At 48.6% G+C, this 20,226-nt stretch overlaps 1 protein-coding gene across 1 annotated transcript in view; it reads right to left on the bottom strand.

Moving 5' to 3' along the window:
- Positions 1-20,226, bottom strand: part of TRPM8 (transient receptor potential cation channel subfamily M member 8) — a 100,427-nt gene that overhangs the window by 46,001 nt on the left and 34,200 nt on the right. Inside the window, exons 10-17 of the mRNA XM_053598049.1 lie at positions 18,214-18,316; positions 16,996-17,114; positions 12,867-13,157; positions 10,651-10,746; positions 9,453-9,582; positions 6,832-6,977; positions 4,340-4,452; positions 2,498-2,714 (exon numbers count right to left, since the gene is read on the bottom strand). Coding sequence (XP_053454024.1) covers positions 2,498-2,714; positions 4,340-4,452; positions 6,832-6,977; positions 9,453-9,582; positions 10,651-10,746; positions 12,867-13,157; positions 16,996-17,114; positions 18,214-18,316 — 1,215 coding nt within the window. The remainder of the gene's footprint in view (positions 1-2,497; positions 2,715-4,339; positions 4,453-6,831; positions 6,978-9,452; positions 9,583-10,650; positions 10,747-12,866; positions 13,158-16,995; positions 17,115-18,213; positions 18,317-20,226) is intronic.

The following is a 20,226-nucleotide window of genomic DNA, read 5'->3' as shown; positions in this document are numbered from 1 at the left end:
CAGAGATATTTTCCTGGTTCATGGCTGTATCTCCAATGCCTCAAACAGTGTCTGACAAATAGTAGATGTCCAGTAAATGTTTGTTAGAAGGAAAAACACATTCATGAAATATTTGGTGTAAGCCAAGATGATCTCTCCGCAATTCCACCCAGGACAAGCTCTGCCTTCCACAGGGCCCCAGAGTTAAGTCCCTCTCCCAGCTCTGTGGCTTCTATAGATGCCAGAAGGGACCAAGTAACACATGGACTCAAATGGCAGCTTCTGTGTCTTATTGCAGCAGGCGACAGGGACAATGCCAGGGGACTAACGTCTGGGAACACCAGGCCTATGAAGGAGCAGGAAGAAGACTTTTGACTTTTTACCAACCATCTAAGAGGCCACCAAAGCGCCCTCTGCTGAAAGGGTGCCCATGAGCACCTTCATGCCAAGGATGCAGGCAGGGCTTCCCCACACAGTGCCCAAGTACTGGTCTCATGAGCCATCACCAAAGCCACCCACACAGCCCATGACTCTAGCATTGAATTATGAAGACCCTGCCTCCTCAATTCATTTATTAAAAACACACACACCTGCCAGAAATGTGTCCACCCAGCTCCTGTGCCAGCCCCTGAGGTCCAACATGAATGGAGGAATGAGAAGCTGAGGCCCTGGGACTCAACCACACCAGTTTGCAGATACAACAATTAGGAGAAGGAAAACACCTGCCCTGGTGCCGCAGGAGCCTCTGCAACCGGCTCGGGGCTCCTGGTTAGACGAGTGCTGCCCTCTCACTTTCTCACTCTGGTCTGGACCCGTCCTCTTTCAAAGCTGAATCTCCTCCATCTTTCTCTGCTTCTCCCAAGCAGGGTATTTTCATGTCCTTGCTGCTGCCAACCCTCAGTAATTAAGACACAGAACTAAGAAGTAAAAGGTGGCAGCTGAGAGAGAGAGACAAGGTGGCGGGTGTCATGAGTAGAACTGTGCCCCCCCCAAATTCATACACTGAGGTCCTATCCCCCACTACCTGGGAATATGGACTTGTTTGGAAATAGGGTCACTGCAGAAATAACTAACAAGGCAAAGGTGAAGTCACACTGAAGTTGGATGGGCCGTGATCCTTATGAAAAGTGGGAACTGGGACACAGACATGCACACAGGGAGAACACTCTATGGACGTGAGGGCAGGGATCGGAGTGATGCTTCGGCAAATAAGGAATGGTGAAGACTGCCATGGTGAGTGGCACGGGACAGACCCTCCCTCCTGGCCTTCAGAAGGAGCAACCCTGCTGACAAACGATCTCAGACTTCCAGAACTACAAGATATCAAACCTCTGTCATGTCAGCCACGCTATCTGTGGGGCATTGCCACGGGGGCCACACAAACTAACATGGAAGGTGTGGCGTTGGGAGGGTGATCTGAAGCTGCAGAAACTCCCTGCACTCTAGCAGGATCCAGAAAGCCTGATAATCCTGGGGTGTCATTTCATCATCCCCCCCTCTGCCTCCACATTGCCCCCTCAGCACGTCCATCCTATGAGGTGAGGGAAGGCTGGCACAGGGCACTGGTGCCAGGACCCTCCCTGCTCACACCCCCTGCAGACTCACTCACTGACCAGGACACGCTCCTGCTGAGGCTCACAGACCCTCAAATCTTTCTCAACCCAGGACTTCTAGAAGTCATAAAAAAAAAAAAAAATTCTACCAGTGTTGGCATGACGGTTTAAGCCAACAAGGATTCTGACGCCAGTCAGTGGCTCTGTAGGGGCAAGAACAGCATCCTCCCCCATCGTCCCCCATCCATGTGCCTGCGTATGTCACAAACTACATGCTCCCAGGACACACTTGCTGAGTTGATGCATGTTTTTGGATTTGGTCTCAGAAGGGATGAGAGAAGTGACACCAACAGCAGTTCTCAAACAATCTGTAAAGTGCTGCTAAGTCTGGAAAGATTGGCTGGGATGACTTTTTATCATGGTCTGGGGACAGCATCCTTCTCCTCAAACATTTATTTCTCCAACTACTACTGGTGAAGCCCCTACTGCACGGAAGGTCTGGGCTAGAGTTTTGGATTCAGCATTGGAGAGAGTCTACAAAATTGTAGAGCCCAAGAAACCGCAGGGAAGCATGAAGAATAATTCACACAAAGTTCCTAAGATCCAGTGACTTACAGGACATTGAAACGCTACCACTTTGACATGCTGGGCGTTAAGAGGCTCTTGGCAGGGAAGTCCTGACAGTCCCCTTCCCTTGTCATGCTGTGTGGCCACAGCAGGCACACGACCGCTCCTGATGAGGGCAGCTGGCTCAAAGTCCGAGCTCTCTCTTCCCTTTGAACATGTCCCCATTCCTGACTAATTCATCTCCATCCATTAACTCTAATGGAGCGACCCTCGCCAAGGGTGAGCACGGACCTAACAGGAGCATTTATTTTGGGAAAATGATGACTGTTGAACTTCAGGAGCGACTTATTTTGAAAAGTGCTGCACAGGACGAGGCACAGGCCTCGAGGCGGCCCTACCTGTCTCACTTCATCACAGAAGAGGACGAAGACCAGCGCGTAGAGGACCAGCTCCGGGGGCTGGGGCACCGTGTGGAAGTCCATGAGCAGCACGTAGGCGAAGAGCAGCAGGAAGGCGATGTAGAAGACCACGTTCCAGGAGAAGACCACAAAGGGCGAGGTGAAGAAGGCCACGTAGGACCAGAGCAGCTTCTTGTGCTTCTCCTGGGGCTTCTTCCTAGACCAGAGGGGAGGGCGCATCACAGCCAGGGGACACAGCAGGAGGAGGGGCAGGGAGGGACAGCACCCGGAGACTGACCAGAGGGGAGGGCGCGTCACGACCAGGGGACACAGTGGGAGGAGGGGCAGGGAGGGACAGCACCCGGAGACCGACCCCACCCAAAGCCAGCCCTCGGCGGTTTGAGATTAACAAACCTAAATCTCCTTCGGTTATGGAAGGGACAATCCACCTCTACCCCTGTGTAAATCACTCCCGGGGAAGATACCAGACTGAATGCGTAGGCACAAGTGTGACTCTCCAAACACACAATCGTTGTGAGAGCACACACAGCTGCACACACACTCCAGCTCACACACACAGACTTACACATGGCTGCACACACACGCATTCACGCACGCACCTGAACGGTACAAAGCCACAGCCTACCAAGGGTATAATAAACAGACACAGAATAATCTTCCTGTTCTTGGTGTCACACACACTCCAGCTCGCACACACATGCTCACACACGGCTGCACGCACACTCCAGCTCACACACACACAGTTACACATGGCTGCACACACACTCCGGCTCACACACACACAGTTACACACGGCTGCACACACACTCCAGCTCACACATACACACAGTTACACATGGCTGCACACACACGCATTCACGCACGCACCTGAACGGTACAAAGCCACAGCCCACCAAGGGTATAATAAACAGACACAGAATAATCTTCCTGTTCTTGGTGTCACACACACTCCAGCTCGCACACACATGCTCACACACGGCTGCACACACACTCCAGCTCACACACACACAGTTACACATGGCTGCACACACACTCCAGCTCACACACACACAGTTACACATGGCTGCACACACACTCCAGCTCACACATACACACAGTTACACACGGCTGCACACACACTCCGGCTCACACACACACAGTTACACATGGCTGCACACACACTCCGGCTCACACACACACAGTTACACATGGCTGCACACACACGCATTCACGCACGCACCTGAATGATACAAAGCCACAGCCCACCAAGGGTATAATAAACAGACACAGAATAATCTTCCTGTTCTTGGTGTCACACACACTCCAGCTCGCACACACATGCTCACACATGGCTGCACACACACTCCAGCTCGCACACACATGCTCACACACGGCTGCACACACACTCCAGCTCACACACACACAGTTACACACGGCTGCACACACACTCCAGCTCGCACACACATGCTCACACACGGCTGCACACACACTCCGGCTCACACACACACAGTTACACATGGCTGCACACACACTCCGGCTCACACACACACAGTTACACATGGCTGCACACACACTCCGGCTCACACACACACAGTTACACACGGCTGCACACACACTCCGGCTCACACATACACAGTTACACATGGCTGCACACACACTCCAGCTCGCACACACACAGTTACACATGGCTGCACACACACTCCAGCTCGCACACACATGCTCACACACGGCTGCACACACACTCCAGCTCACACACACACAGTTACACATGGCTGCACACACACTCCAGCTCACACACACACAGTTACACATGGCTGCACACACACGCACTCACGCACGCACCTGAATGATACAAAGCCACAGCCCACCAAGGGTATAATAAACAGACACAGAATAATCTTCCAGTTCTTGGTGTCCCGAGAAATCTCTCCATACCATTGCTTGGAAAGAAAATTCTACAGGGAAACAGAGACAAAAAAAAAACCCATAGATCCTTATTAATACAATTATGTGCAGGACACCATGCAATCTCTCTCCAGGCCCACACCCTCCCCAAAATACGTAGCTCTGAATTAAGGGCCTTACTCTTTTATAAGATTTCCCTGGAGTCTAGGGGGCTATGATAAGACAATTTAAAATGCTACTTGATTTCAAGTCTTTTTCTGAATTGGGTTATGTGAACTTTAAAACAGAGGTTGTGTGAGTCCAAATCCGTGAGCCTATGAAGGTTTAACCAACTCTAGTTTTTGTTATGTAAGCCTAAACAACTATCTTTCTAGCTCCTCATTCAGGAGGCTGACAGGTGATGCTTCTGTCAGAAAACTGAAAGGAAGCCAGGAAGGGAGAGGCAGTGGCTTCTTGACATCACTTCCAGCTGGAATGCCTGAGAAAGCTTCCAGACTGTACCAATCCCTGAGACTGGAACAGGAGGGACTTCCCATGAAGGTGGAAATTAGAAAACTTACACCATCTCTAAGAGCTACAGGGGTGAGCATGGATCTGACAACACCAAAGGAACACATCGATTTTAAGAAAGTGCCCATCAAGCAAAAGGGATGAGGTATTTTGGGAGCAGAGAAAAGGGAAAGCCTGGACCTTCCGGCTCTGGCTGGCAGGGCTGAGTTTGGCATGTCCTGCCCACAGACAGGGCACCTGCCCTTCCCTTGGAAGAGGATGGTAGCCACTCCTTCCGGCTCATGCCTTTCTCAGCCTGAGGCTACCACAAACTGGAATGTGCTTGGCTCTCAAGGGACAGCCTGGACCACTAGGATCAGCCTTCAACGGGCAGCAAATTGCAGCTGGCGGGTAGACAGCCAGCTTCCTTGCAATCAGATGGGCAATGCTGAAGCAGGTTCCTGCAGATCCCTGGCGAGGGTGAGCCCAAGTTGCCCACAGTGGAAACTTCCATATCTGCTCCTTCCCCGTCCCTGGCTCATTGGCCTCCCCTATGCCTCCTTGCATTTGAATCCCCACTTTGGGGTCTCCTTCTTGTCCTGTCTCCCCCAACCCCCACCAAGCCAGCGCCGGGTGGCACTGTCACAGAAATCAACAGCATCAGGCTGGGTTCCATGTCACCAGCAACCTTCTGGTCCTGACTACGGGATCTCTGGTCTGGCCAGGTGGTGGTCCCACGGCCTGGCAGTGAACATGATCATGTGAATTTTAGGTGAACATTAAGGACCTAGCATCTGAATAAAACAAGACTTGCAAACTTGGGCAGGAGCATGAGTCAGGCTCCCCAAAACCCAAAGACCTGGGACACCTGCAAAGTGGGGTTTGAGGCCTAAGAAGCCCTGAGCAGTGTGTGGCCTGCCTTGGCAGCTGGCTGGTCTCTGGCGTATCTACCTGCCACCCACAGCAGAGGCTCAGACAGCAGCTGTGGCTCTTTGGGCGGTCCTTATCACAGATCCCCACGCTCATTTAACACAGCTCAGCAGCAGCAGCAAATGGATTTTGTTCATAAACACTTTGCTGCTTACTGGCTGATGGAAAAATGGGCATAATGGATCGTCAATGAGGTAGACAATCGACAGGGGGTCAAATCCCAGCACTGCTTCTTCCTAACGGTACAAGCTGGAGGAACATTCCAGAACCTCTCTGAGCTCCTAGGTGAAACGGGACGACACACTGCAGGTGTGCTGTGAAGAAACATGACCACAGAAACCACAGGTGAGGCTGACAAGTGCCGGTCCCTCCACTTCCGTGCTCCCCGCATACACCCCCACATTTCTACACCTTTGGAGAAAGGGGCTCCCCCGCAGCCTGGAACAGCAGGTAAAAACAGCTGCTCATTGAATTCAGTGCAGGAAACTTCTAGACTGGCTTCAGTCACTTCACAATAATTTCCCTGTTGCTATTACTGTTACTAATAACTGTAATGGTGACAGCTAAATAAAGTACCAGCAGCTCTCACATATTAACTCATCAAATCTTCACAGTAATCCTCTTGTGAGGATTTGATGAGATACTATCCCCATTGCTCAGATGAGCAAACTAAGGCTCAGAGAGCTTGGTAAGCAGACCCATCATCACATACCCACTTAGGTGCACAGGGGCTGAAACCCAGGCAGTGAGACCCAGAGACCTGGCTCATAATTACAATGCTATGTTGTTTGCTTTGTGGAAATGCCAAGAATTTTTTTCTCCTGCACTGTCCCTAGAAGCAAGGATTTCTGCCAGTGTCTCTACACTGCCATCTCCTCTATGGTCACCCAACTACCCCTATTATGGCTTTCCTATTGGAGCAGAAGGTTCTTTTGAATACCTTTTAAACACTGTTAAACATGAAAATGCCCATTGAGGGGGATGGTCTTTGGTGGCAGCACATCACTTACCTGGACCCCGGGCTGGGCGATGAAGTGCCTGTCTGTCGCCTCCACTGCCAGCTCCAGGCAGTTGCTCCCACCCCAAGCTTCACAGGAATAGACCAGCAGCTGCTCTGCCAAGTCCTCATCACTGCTATAACACTCCGTGAACAGCTCTGCAGGGCAAGGAGAGGGACGCTGGAGCAGGCTGCACATACCTGAGACTGTCTACACCACCCAGGCAACCCCTGAGTCCACGGGCAGCCTGGGTGCAAGAGTCCAGGCTTACAAAAAGCCCAGAGGATGTCACCGAGGCACCATTCCTGACTGGCAGGTAAGGCACAGTACAAAAAGGGGGTGGGGTAAGAAAACTGACCTATCACATTAAGGGCATGCTGTAAGTTGACCACCTAAGAGACTGCAACAAACTGGTCAACACGGGTAAGGAACCTGGCCTGCTGTACTGATTCACACATGTACTGCATGTCCGGTCAATGAAAATTAGGTCAACTTAAGGAGGTCAGTGTAGGGATTTGCAGCTCAAATCACCAAGTGTCATCACCTGCTGCCACAAGGAGCTCTGAGGGTGTGGCGTAGGGAGGTGGCCAGCTATGGAGGTTCTACAAGGGGCTCTGAGGGTGTGGTGTAGGGAGGTGGCCAGCTATGGAGGTTCTACAAGGGGCTCTGAGGGTGTGGCGTAGGGGGGTGGCCAGCTATGGAGGTTCTACAAGGGGCTCTGAGGGTGTGGCGTAGGGAGGTGGCCAGCTATGGAGGTTCTACAAGGGGCTCTGAGGGTGTAGTGTAGGAGGGTGGCCAGCTATGGAGGTTCTACAAGGGGCTCTGAGGGTGTGGCATAGGGAGGTGGCCAGCTATGGAGGTTCTACAAGGGGCTCTGAGGGTGTGGCGTAGGGAAGTGGCCAGCTATGGAGGTTCTACAAGGGGCTCTGAGGGTGTGGCGTAGGGAGGTGGCCAGCTATGGAAGTTCTACAAGGGGCTCTGAGGGTGTGGTGTAGGGGGGTGGCCAGCTATGGAGGCTCCGCAAGGGGCTCTGAGGGTGTGGCGCAGGGAGGTAGCCAGCTATGGAGGCTCTGCAAGGGGCTCTGAGGGTGTGGCGCAGGGAGGTGGCCAGCTATGGAGGTTCTACAAGGGGCTCTGAGGGTGTGGCATAGGGGGGTGGCCAGCTATGGAGGCTCCACAAGGGGCTCTGAGGGTGTGGCGTGGGGGGGGCCAGCTATGGAGGTTCTACAAGGGGCTCTGAGGGTGTGGCGTAGGGAGGTGGCCAGCTATGGAGGTTCTGCAAGGGGCTCTGAGGGTGTGGCGTAGGGAGGTGGCCAGCTATGGAGGTTCTACAAGGGGCTCTGAGGGTGTGGCGCAGGGAGGTGGCCAGCTATGGAGGTTCTACAAGGGGCTCTGAGGGTGTGGCGCAGGGAGGTGGCCAGCTATGGAGGTTCTACAAGGGGCTCTGAAGGTGTGGCGTAGGGGGTGGCCAGCTTTGGAGCTTCTACAAGGGGCTCTGAAGGTGTGGCATAGGGAGGTGGCCAGCTATGGAGCTTCTACAAGGGGCTCTGAAGGTGTGGCATAGGGAGGTGGCCAGCTATGGAGGCTCTGGGAGGAGCTCTGAGGGTGTGGTGTAGGGAGGTGGCCAGCTATGGAGGCTCTACTGTATTCCATTGCCTAATAACAAAGAAACTGGAGTGTAAATCCTCAAAGGAAACTTTTTTAAAAGTCAAGATATTAGGAACCACTGCCTAATTAAGGCCATCTTGAAGTGACCATATTATGTTTGAAATTTTAGTATGTTAAAAGAAATAATTAGACACCTTTTTCCTAACACAGAGAAGCAGGAAAACCTTTTACATTAAAGAAGACAAGAGCCAAGCACAGAGGTGTGTAGCAATCACAAACTTAAACCCACCACGTGAAAACAGGAGAAAGGGAGCGGCCAACTCTCTGCTGGCTGGAGGCACGTGTTCCGGATTCATCACACACTGAATGACCTGGGCCTCTGCACAAAGGCACTGACAAGCTTGGTTCAAGGACTAAACAGCACACAGAGGTCAGAGGTCCTGCAACGCTCCAAGAGAGTAATGCTCGGGATGCCTGTCCCCTCCTCCACGCCAGGTAATGAGCAATCCCACCTGCAGCCCCCATGGAAAGCTCAGTCTCCTGACTTCCTGAAGCTCACAGCCGGCAGCGCCAGCCACTACTGAAGTCACCTTTGGGGTTTTGGGGCTGGGGAACCAGCCCACGATGCTGCTCAGGCTGCTGCCTCTGCCGTCGGTGCTAAGCCACATGTGTCGCAGACCCAGAGGACTGGAGTCTTTGGCAGAATATTTCTGTATATGAAACTGGCAGGCTAACTCACTAGTACAAAAGTCAGGGTAAATCTCAGAACTGTCACAGGGTCGTAACGGCAAAACCCAAGTCTAAAATCCAAAGAAACAGAAACACCCTGCACACCCCGGCTTTAGCATGTGCACTCTCAGGAACATCAGTAAGCTGTGGCTTCTGTGTACCCAGACCTTGGGGCCTGCAGCCCTCAGTCAGGCTGGCAGGGAGAGCTTGGACATGCCGCTAACCTCAGCCACCTGACCTGAGTGTCACACGTGGCAGACCTGCCCCACTGCGGTGTCCTACCACCGGGGACTTACCGACAGCACGGGTCTCATACTCATTCGCCAGCTCCTCCGACTCCCCGGCAGCATTGATGTCGTTCTTCACTTTGGCCAGAGTCTTCAGGAGCTTGCTGGCCCCCAAGGCTGCCAGAGTACAGCCCCTGGTCTTTTCATGGAGGGGGGTGGGTGGAGAATTTTAAAGTTAATTCATAACCCCTTCAAGTCAACACTCACGTCAGAGGAAGAACTCATGGCAGAGGGGAAATGGTAGAACCTAAACTGTTCATAACAATGCAAAGTAAAATTTGTAACGAGCGCAAAATAGCCCTGAGCCTGGATGTGCTCGAGGTCTTGAACTTGGAATAAGCATATAAAAATAAAATATCATACCAAGATAAAGCCGTGAGAAACTGACAGGAAGACCACAATGGTAGCAGGTCTGACTAACCCTCTCTCATACTGACACAACCCCAACTGTTTTTTGGTGGTGGGGGGGGGGCTGATAAGAACACAGAAGACCCAAACAACGTTCCCAGAAAGGCTGCGTGAATTCAATATCCAATTTCATTCTCTAAAAATTGAGAATGGAGTGCAGGTATCCATATGTCATTTACAAAAATTGTTCCATGCTAAATAAAAAAGAAAATTCTTAAAAATTTTTCCAAAGCAGAATTTTTCACAGGTCCTGCTTCCTGTCCATAATGACAGAAATAGCATCACAGCTCACAGCAACCTCAAACTCTTGGGCTCAAGCGATTCTCTTGCCTCAGCCTCCAAAGTAGCTGGGACTACAGGCGCCCGTCACAATGCCCGGCTATTTTTAGACATGGGGTCTCGCTCTTGCTCAGGCTGCTCTCGAACCTATGAGCTCAGACGATCCACCTGCCTCAGCTTCCCAGAGGGCTAGGATTACAGGCATGAGCTACCATGCCCGGCCCTAGAAATTAACTTTTAAAATTAAATCTAAAAACGTTATCCACACAGAAAACAGTCACAACCTCACCCATACACACACACCACAGAAGTAGATGCCTACCAGGTTGCCCACCAAGAAGGATTAATTTGCAGGAACCCCCCCTCCCCCAAAACATCAACAGAGGCACAACCATGTTCATGGACATCAGATGCCTTTGTTAGTGATGATTTCAATTAGGCACATGCGTTTTGAGAAGATCAGACCTGCTATAACAATGCATACATTTGGCATAGATCTGATGTGGGTTTGGACACCTACCTGTTCCCATATGACTTTGGAGAGTTCCTTCTTGTTCTGAAGAATGGCCCAGATGAACAGTGCTTGCAGGGGGTGCCGGGTAATAGGAGACACATCCTGGAGGGGGGAAAGCATACAGTCAGCATGTGCAAAGGGAAATCATTTCAGGGGTCCCTCTGTTACAATAAAAGCAGGAATAGGAAGCCCTGGGACAGCACCCCACGTTGGCAGGGTCTGCAGCTTTGTGTATGAGTCCATTTTAACAGCACAGGGGCCAGTGATGTGATTTTCATCTCTGCGCCTCACCAAGTGGTATAATTTGACACAAAATCTTTTATCTATCATAAAAGGCAAAGCACAACGTAGATAGAGAGGTATAAAGGGTGAAATAAAATGTTCTGAGAGCAATTTAAAAACCGAATGACAGTCCAAAGAGAAAACAATTCCTTCTCATCCTGTAAATCTGTTTCTCTTCTAGAAAAGAATCTTTCAAACTAAATCTCAACTTTCCTAAGGTATAGTTCAATTTTATCCCAACATGAAACTAGACTTATTTCTTTGGACTGTTAAAGATTTGATTCCTAATACATCAGTTAGAAACCCAGCTCCTATTCAGCCTGGTGTACCTTCCGGTGGAAGCTTTCCAGATAGAAAATTCTTACAAGTTTTACCTGGATTTAAAATGCATGAGGCACAGTTATGCAGATCGCAAAGGGATGTAACATATAGTGGAACAGAAGCTCTCTAAATGCTTCCAATTCCTGCAAACACTTAGCTCGCTTACATTTTTGCAACATATACCTGCGTGCAAGCGTGTGCATGCACACACACTTTCACAGAATCTCGGCATTACAAAAGATAATGATCTCGTTTGGGTTCTGCCAGAAACAATCCCGAGACAAGAATTGGAGGTAAACAGCTCATTTGATTCAAAGAAAACCAATAGAGGAGAGAAGAAATGCTATTAGAAAAGAAAGAAACCTCACTTATTTAATTGTTGTGTTTAGACATTTATACTCTACTATTAATATATTTGACATGTACCCTTGCAATAAAAAAAACAAGAAGAAGAAAATTAACTATATTAAAGAAAAAGAAAAGAAAGAAACCAATAAAAGGTGCATTATCAGCCAAGCTATCTCATTGGGTAACTAGAAATGAGCCCCCCCAGGCACCTCCCAGAGCCAACGCAGCATGGGCCTCCAGTCAGCCCCTCCCCTCCCCCCGAGGGGGCTCAGGTAGGTGCACACCAGCCTCTGACAGATACAGGGGCTGGCAACTGGAAATAGGGCTGCCCCTACTTAAAGCAGGAGGCCCGGGAGTGAGGTGGTACCTATACAGCTTCCTCTCATGTGAATGCAGCTTAGTCACAGCCCCTTTTATTCCCCAAGAATACCTGCCTGTTCTTCAGCCCTTAATATGCTTGCACAGCAAGGAGCTATTTTAAGGAAATCATATCCAGTGGGCTAAGACTTGGGTCCGCAACCCTCAGGTCAAGGACCAGTACCAGTCTGTGGCCTGTTAAGAACCAGGCTGCACAGCAGGAGCTGAGCAGAGGGCAAGTAAGTGAGACTTTATCTGTATTCACAGGCACTCCCCATCCCTCTCATCACTGCCTCAGCTCCGCCTCCTGTCAGATCAGCAGCAGCATTAGATTCTCATGGGAGCGTGGACCCTGCTGTAAACCACATGGGAAGGATCTAGGTTGCACGTCTTTATGACAATCTGATGCCTGATGATCTAAGGTGGAGCTGTAATGTGCTGGAGTCATCCCCAAACCATTCTCCCAACAAGTCTGTGGAAAAACTGTCTTTCGTAAAACTGGTCTCTGGTGCCTAAAAGGTTGGGAACCACGGAGCTAAGACGTGGGCAGGGGACCACCAGGCTAAGACGTGGGCAGGGGACAACCGGGCTAAGACATGGGCAAGAGACCACCAGGCTAAGATGTGGGCAGGGGACCACCGGGCTAAGACGTGGGCAAGTGACGTTGTTCATCCCTGTTCCCTATTAGGCGTCTTCAGAAAGTACACCATAGTGAGCTGTGCAATTATGAAGACTGCAACCAGTGTAAACACAGCATGGAGCGTAATGCAAGATATTAGAAGACTTGCCAGGTAGAAACCTCAGCTTGAGTAAAGGCGTGTTAACTACCTCACGGCAAGGGCGTGGGAAAGACAGAGGTAGAGATATTTTTTGAAGGAAGACTCAAAATATCAGAGCATTCTCCCAGTACATACGTGGAATTCTACATCCATCTCATCCTTGCTATTTCTGTCTTCCTTCCGGAAGCCTCTGCGGAAGTTTGCAACCAGTTTCCAGACAAAGGTAAGGAGGGCGTCATTGTAGGAGTTCTTGGCGATCTGCAGGTTCTGGTACACGAGGGTGCTGAAGTGGCTGGAGAAGAGCTCGGTGAGCACGTCGTGGGTGAGGAACTTGCGCAGGTTCAAGCCGTTCTCCAGAAAGAGGCGGACAAACTTGGGTCTGTCCTTTATGAGAGCCGTGAACATGACTTCCTGAAGGTCTGCAGACTAAAGAGAAAGAGCAGAGCCGTACCGACAAGGCTGGGACAGTAACAGGAAGAACAGGGAAGGCATTTTTTTTTCTCAGCCACAGAGTAACAGTATTTTCAACTTCTCTTTCAATCCTGTCTTGAGAGTAAAATTTATCTTTTCAATTTTAACATGGCATCAGATTACAATTTGAACATCCAAACAGGGGAAATGGTGTGGTGGAATTTTTGTAATTGGTTAGATGTGAACTTGGATGTGACCTGCCTCTTGCTACTTTAAAGGGGAGATAAAAATACCCAATGTAGATATGACATTGCTCAAAAAATTTACCCCAGTGTCTGACATAAAGGAAACACTCAACCAGGGGTGGGGGTCAGGGACCAGCTGACGGCATCTCTCTGCCATCTACACTAGACACCCACTGTGAGCCGAACACCAGCGCGGACTCTGTAATCTGTGCCATGGGGTCTGCTGCCCTTCACAGATGCCCGTGCACCTTCCATTATGGTGACCATGTTCCCAAATGCAGGAGTCAAGATGGGATCCATCAAGCCACAGGCAAGTCACATGCCACCGAGCAAAATGCCCAGTCACGTTACATCCCAGTAAGTCACCAGGACACTTCACAATTAGATTTGATTATCAGTTAACCCATGGAAACTCATTGAGAATCTCAAGAAAGATAAGCAGTGCCCGGAGGGCTGCAGCCACGGCAGCACTCAGACGTGGGTCAGTGTCCTCCACAGTACTTCTTACTTCTTACAGTGAGAAGTTTATTACCAACCTTCAAAACCTATTACCAGCCTTCAAAAATTAGAAGATTCATCAAATATATACATTCCCAGCATTGAAATCCAGATTTAAGAGTAAAAACCAACTCTGGCAACACAGGTCCTGTTGGCTGGAGCCAAGGGGCAGCCACCTCAGGAGCCCAGGCTCTGGGTCCCACTGTCCCTGTACCCCTTGGTGGCCTGATTCCTTCTCTAGGTGAGTGTCCGCTGCCACGGGCCATGTAAATGGTTTCATTTTGTCTAATGTTGGTCTCATAGGGCTCACACATCATCTACAGGGTGACCTGTCAAGGTCCCATGAGTCCCCACTGTGTATGCAGCCGGGCTCAGTGGTGGGGGTGGCAACCCCTGGGAGGGTGACAACTGCGCTTTCTCCCTTGTCCTCAAAGCAAGTGTCCCCTGTGGCCAGCATCGCGTATTTCTTTCTATTAGTAAATCCATTTGCCTTTCCTTCAGGCACACACTTGCTAGCACAGGGCAGTGGTTCTCAGACTTTAATTGGAGGCCCCTCAGGGCTTGTTAAAACACAGATGGCCAAGACTCAGCCTTGGATGTCTGATTCAGAGGGTCCCAGGCTCAGGGAGCCTGAGGATTTGCATGGTGACAAGTCCCAGGTTATGCCCAGCTGCCCCCAGTCCAGGAACCACACCTTGAGGACCACTAGCAAACGGGAAAGAGAAAAGGCCTGAGGTCGGACACATCTCTGTTTTCAAATCTTGACTCTACCATTTTCTGGCCATGTGACCTTGAAGACTGTGTCTCTGGGCCTCGGTTCTCTCTTCTATGAAACCAGAGGTTGTGAGGTTGAAATGAGCTAACACACGCCACAGTCCCATCAGAGATTTGAGTTCAGAGCAGGTCCTCAAAAAACAGCAATAACTGGTGGCGCCTGTGGCTCAGTGGGTAGGGTGCTGGCCCCATATACCGAGGATGGCAGGTTTGAACCAAGCCCTGGCCAAACTGCAACAAAAAAAATAGCCGGGCGTTGTGTCGGGTGTCTATAGTCCCAGCTACTTGGGAAGCTGAGGCAAGAGAATCGCCTAAGCCTAAGAGCTGGACGTTGTTCTGAGCTGTCATGCCATGGCACTCTACCTAGGGTGACAAAATAAGACCGTCTCTTAAAAAAAATAAATCAGTAACCCCCCTGCTATGACACCCACAGAGTCCTGGATTAATAGCCAGCAAAATGAGGGAATCCCCCTGTGGATTGGTGTGAGGGTCCAGCACACTAACACAACAAAACTGCCTCATGCACTATGAGAAGTTACACAGACATTATCATTATTCCAAAGACTTTAACATTTAAACAAATGGTGCTTAAAGTGTGTCAGTGCTCTAAGCACTTCAGTAACCTTGTCTGATTTAATCACCCTCACAACCCAATGAGGTGGGTACCGCTATTAGTGTTATCTCCATTTTCAGATGCGCAGTGAGGTGCTGGTAAATGCTTAACCACCAGCTCTCTGAAAGAAAATGCAGGCCCCAATTTGTAGTGTGTGCCAATTCCGATGGTGTAAACACTCCCACCATGGCCAGTTCTCAGCTACCACAGTGGCATAATTGGATCTAGCGGACAGATACATTGTTAACCTTCAGAACACAGATAATAAATAGCAAATGTAGTCAAAGAATTAGAGAACGAGGGCTGATTAGTACCTTTGTTTTCATAAAATCTGTATAATTCTCTGTTGGCATAATTTAAGTTTTAATAATGACTATATTTAACAACCAACTCATAAAATACCTAAAAATTTAGCAGTTGGTTCTTACAAGCCAGTACCAGCTGGCCCCAGTATGCCACTGTAGGAAGACACTGAGGCACAGAGAGGTGATTTGCCCAAAGTCAAGTGGATGGGCTGGCGGCACAGTTCAAACTCTTAACCATTATTCCCTTCACCTTTAACAATCTTTAGCTGAAGTAATAAAATTAAATGCTTCTCCTGATATGTGCCTGAGTTTATGTTTATTTGTACCATGTGACTTTACTTAAATAGAACGTCTTACACAAAAGGTAATCTGTTTATGAATCAATTACCTAGATCAATTTACAGTTTCACTTTCCCTAACTAAAGCCTTATAATGAGCAATAGGGTTCATTATACTGAAGAGACCAAATAAAAGATAATGCTTGCTAAAGGAAAGAACAACTTAAAAATGTATAAGTCATTAGTTTATCTGCACTGCTAGCATTAAAAGTGATCGCATGTTAATGTAAATCAAGCCTTTGATTGTACAGTGATAGGCTCAAAGGTGTTTGCTAAACCTGGCAGTGAAGGATGAAAGTTATGAAATACATGCATTTGCAAATTTATGCATACATGTATAAAATTAAATATATTCTCACTGCCCACTAATGACTGAAATTAATTTGGAAGAGCTAAAAGCAAAGATGCACCCTTGTGAACAGGGTGACAGTAACAATTATCTCTACTGAGGGGGCTCCCAAGGCTGATTGGACTTTAATTGTACACAAGGGGACACTGTTGGAAAATAAGACCCAAAAGCACTAATCAAATTGAAAAATGAGAAAAGACAGACTGTTGGAAAAGTCTACAGTTTGTGTTGTGTGGGCAGCTTCCCTATCAAAGGAGCTCATTTGCCAAGCGAGGCCCAAGCGTCTAGCTCTAGGACTTTCACTGAGTGTCTTTGATGGAGGTGTCCACTTTTCCTTACACGTCTCACTGCTGACAATTCACTTTTAGTCCACCAGGTGTGGTTGGGGAGCAGAGCTGTGCTGCTGCCTTGACTTTAGTCAAGCTACTTCCAGTCACCTGCACACATACTTCTGCCCACCCGATCCCAGGAGGAGAGCTACACCCCCACACCCAGATGGGAAATCACCAAAGGCTCTGGGGAATTGATATTACCTTACATGACTCCATTTACTTTTATCTCTTCACAACAAACCTCCAAGTCAATGTTGTTACCCCATACTACAGGTGCGGAAATCAAGACTCAGCAACACTGATGTACTAGAACAGACTAATCTTTCACAAGATTAGATACTGAAGACCATGTCAGAAGTGGACGAGCCACCGTCTAGCCCCAGGAGGGCTTCTCGTTACCTCCCATCGGCGGTCATTGGTGAAAATCTCATCGTTGGCTAAGTCCAGCTGGTTCCACTCCAGCAGAAGCTTCAGCTGCCCGTTCCAGTTATCCTTATCCTGCTCGTTGGTGCTGAAGGCTGCGGGAGGGCAAGACAAGAACCCACTCACCAAAGGCCCAGGAGTCAGAGTCAGAACCACCCATGTGGCAAGTCACTAGAGCCATTTATCAAAGGTGGTGCTGAGCAAGTTCTTTGAGATTCAGACACTTAGCTCTTACATTTCACTGTTTCATTCCTACCCACATGCCGTATGTTCTAAAGTGTGTAATGAGGATCGACTCAGGCACAGTAACATCTTTCCACTGCCCATCCTACAGGGTAACAATGGCATCAGGAAATTTTCCCACAGATTCAGATTCTGTGAGTGTTATACTTCGAGGCCCATATCTAACTTATACTGTATCTAAATCTGCAGAATAATGAGCCATATTACGATGTTCTTCTTGTCTTTTCTAGAGCTAGTATTTTCTGTACCTATGTAGCTACACAGAGAAAATTCCATTTTTGTAAATACCTTTATAACCAAGTTTCTGGCGAGCATACTAAGAATAATTCTAATAAATAACTAAGGCTTAAACTGCATTTCCTGTGTGCCTGAGTAATTTACATTTATTAACCAGGCAGTTCAACTGCAGATGGTATGCCTTCGCCAAGGGCCTACTTACTGCAGGGAACATCCAGTTTGATGGAATTCTAAGACAGCAAAGACCGGAGATGAGAATTTTTTAATCTAAGGTTCTGAGCTTCAGGAAATTTGTAAGCCCCTGAAATGGAATGCAAAATGACTTACGTGTGTGACGTGAGTGTACATGTGGGTGCACGCACACGTATGTAGAACTCTGGGATAAAAGTGCATGGATTTGTCACATTGTCAAAGGAGCCTGAGTCTCAAAAAATATATATTAATGTATTTTAAACCATGGATGGGAACAGCTCTTTGGAGAGTATTGTGATTGTGTTTGAGCCGTATTTTAATGACATCAAAATTGTCATTCTATCAAATACACACAACCAAGGAGATTTGCTTCACCAGGGATAGTAGTTATTCTAACTTCTAATCAAAGTTAAATGCACAACTGTATTCTAATAAAGCTGTTTTAGGAAAGAAATGCAAGTCATTAAAAGCCACAAAAAGCAACATGAAGCTGAAACTTCAAAAAAAGCTATTTTTACTCACCTTTATACAGAGCATAGGAGATAGCATTGCTCACGATTTCATCCCCAGCTTCTTCCATTTTAATAACTGTTAATAGGTGAGAACTTTCAAGAATTTCCTTGAGCTGGAAACATTTAAAGAACTGATTTTAGGTAAGAGGATCATAAACTTCACTCCTTGGGTGGGGTCTATTTTATCCCATCATTTTTAAAAGACTCCCTATAGGGGAATCCCAGGTCTTCTTCCCATCGCCACTAATTTCTCAGTTGTAATAATGAATCCTTGGTCAGAATGAGAATAAAATGTTGGTTATACAAGAGCACACACATCAAAACCCTATCAAAACCCATACAGTAGCCCCTATCAAAAAGCCAAGCGCCTCTGACTAGGGCGTGCATGTGTGTGTGTCTATCATGAAACCTGGCACATGGCAGGAACTCAGGTGCTGAATGAGAAAACAAATGAAGAAAGGACAAAACAAAAGACCAGAGACCCCACTCAGTAGGAAAGAGAAGTTCAAATGCAGACAAGAACAGGTAGGATTTGGCAACTGGAGGAAGAACAAGAATTTGCTATGTTATCCTTTGTGATTTTTCCTGTAATGTTTAATCTTAAAATATGTTTTTAAAATTAAGGTGCCCCCTAATTCCAAGGTTTTGAACATTGGAGAGCCTGGCAGGAGCTTGGTGAGGAAGGCTCCTTCCTTCCAGAGAAGGAAGTAATCTGGCCTGAGCTGGAGGTACTAGTGGGCTTTCCTGGCAGGATCTGGAGCTGCAGAGAGCCTCAGCTGGACGGGGAGGGAAGGGTCAGGGTGCAGCCGCTGGAAGGCGGAAAGGTGGGAACTAAGAACAGCATCCCTCCGTCCTGGAAAGTAGGAGGTGAGCTTGTGAGGCTGCAGTTTCCAGAAAAGGTAGTGACGGAGGCCTGAGTTCAGAAGATGCTGCACCCCCCTGGGTGGCAGGAAATGAATGAAAACTGCAGGAAAACACAAACCATGGGGATTCTGAGGGTGAGTGTGGGAGGAGATGACAGAATGAAGGGAAATGCCCTCTCCACCTGGCTGCAGCCTTGTTCAGGCTGAAGATAAGAAACGACAAGCCAGAGAAAGGGGTGCAGGTCCCAACATTATGGGGCACAAGTGGGAGTGGACTGTACTAAGAGACTCTTTCTATTTTCCTCTGAAATAAAAAGGAAGAAAATGCATATGGACCCAGCATAAACTGATGGGACCCAGAGACCGCTACAGGGGCCTCCCGTCTGGCATCCCCTCCCCACAAACTCTGGTGTCCCCTCAGCCTCCTCCCCACTGGAGCCAGTGTGAGCTTTCCTGAGCACAACTCTGGTTGTATTTTCTCCCTACTTCAAAGCTTTCGACAATGTCCCATTACACCTGAACCAGAAGAAACGGTCCAGGGAACCGCCTGGTTTGGACCCCCACAAGCTCATAAGCTTTCACCCACAATGTCCACTATCACTATCATCTTTCAGCTCCTTGGCTGTGCCATGCTTGCCCCTCACCTCAGGACCTTTGCACATGCTGCCCCCCACCATCACCTCATTAACTCCGTCCATCCTTTAGATCTCAGCTCCCATGTCACTTCCTCTGAGAAGCCTTCCAGAAAGCCCCAAACCAGGCACATGCCCTTCCGTGTCCATGTTACTTTTCTTCAGAACATCATTTCAGTTTGAAATTATACAATGCCCTGTGTTGTAATCACTCAACATGAACCCTTTTCCAACTTCTTTTTTCTTTTGGGGGATACAGACTCTTTCTGCTGTGTACACGATTCTTTCTGAAGTATGATTATTTCAGAACCCGGTACACAGTATGTGTCCAGTGTATATCTACAGAATAAGTGAGTTAGAATGAATAAATGAACTTGGTTATAGACTGTCAAGTTGTTGAGCAGCTGAGGATAACTACGAGCTGGTGGGATATCGGGAAGTGATCCCAGGGGGAGAAGGGTAACAGAGCACTTAGAGAGTCAAGAAACCTGGAGTCCAGGTTTTGGGGTCGTCATCCACGTATCAGTG

This window comes from Nycticebus coucang, chromosome 7 (genome assembly GCF_027406575.1).
Source record: "Nycticebus coucang isolate mNycCou1 chromosome 7, mNycCou1.pri, whole genome shotgun sequence".
In the NCBI taxonomy this organism is placed as follows: Eukaryota; Metazoa; Chordata; class Mammalia; order Primates; family Lorisidae; genus Nycticebus; species Nycticebus coucang.
The sequence above is the reverse complement of the archived record's forward strand: the minus strand, read 5'-3'. Positions and strand labels throughout refer to the sequence as shown.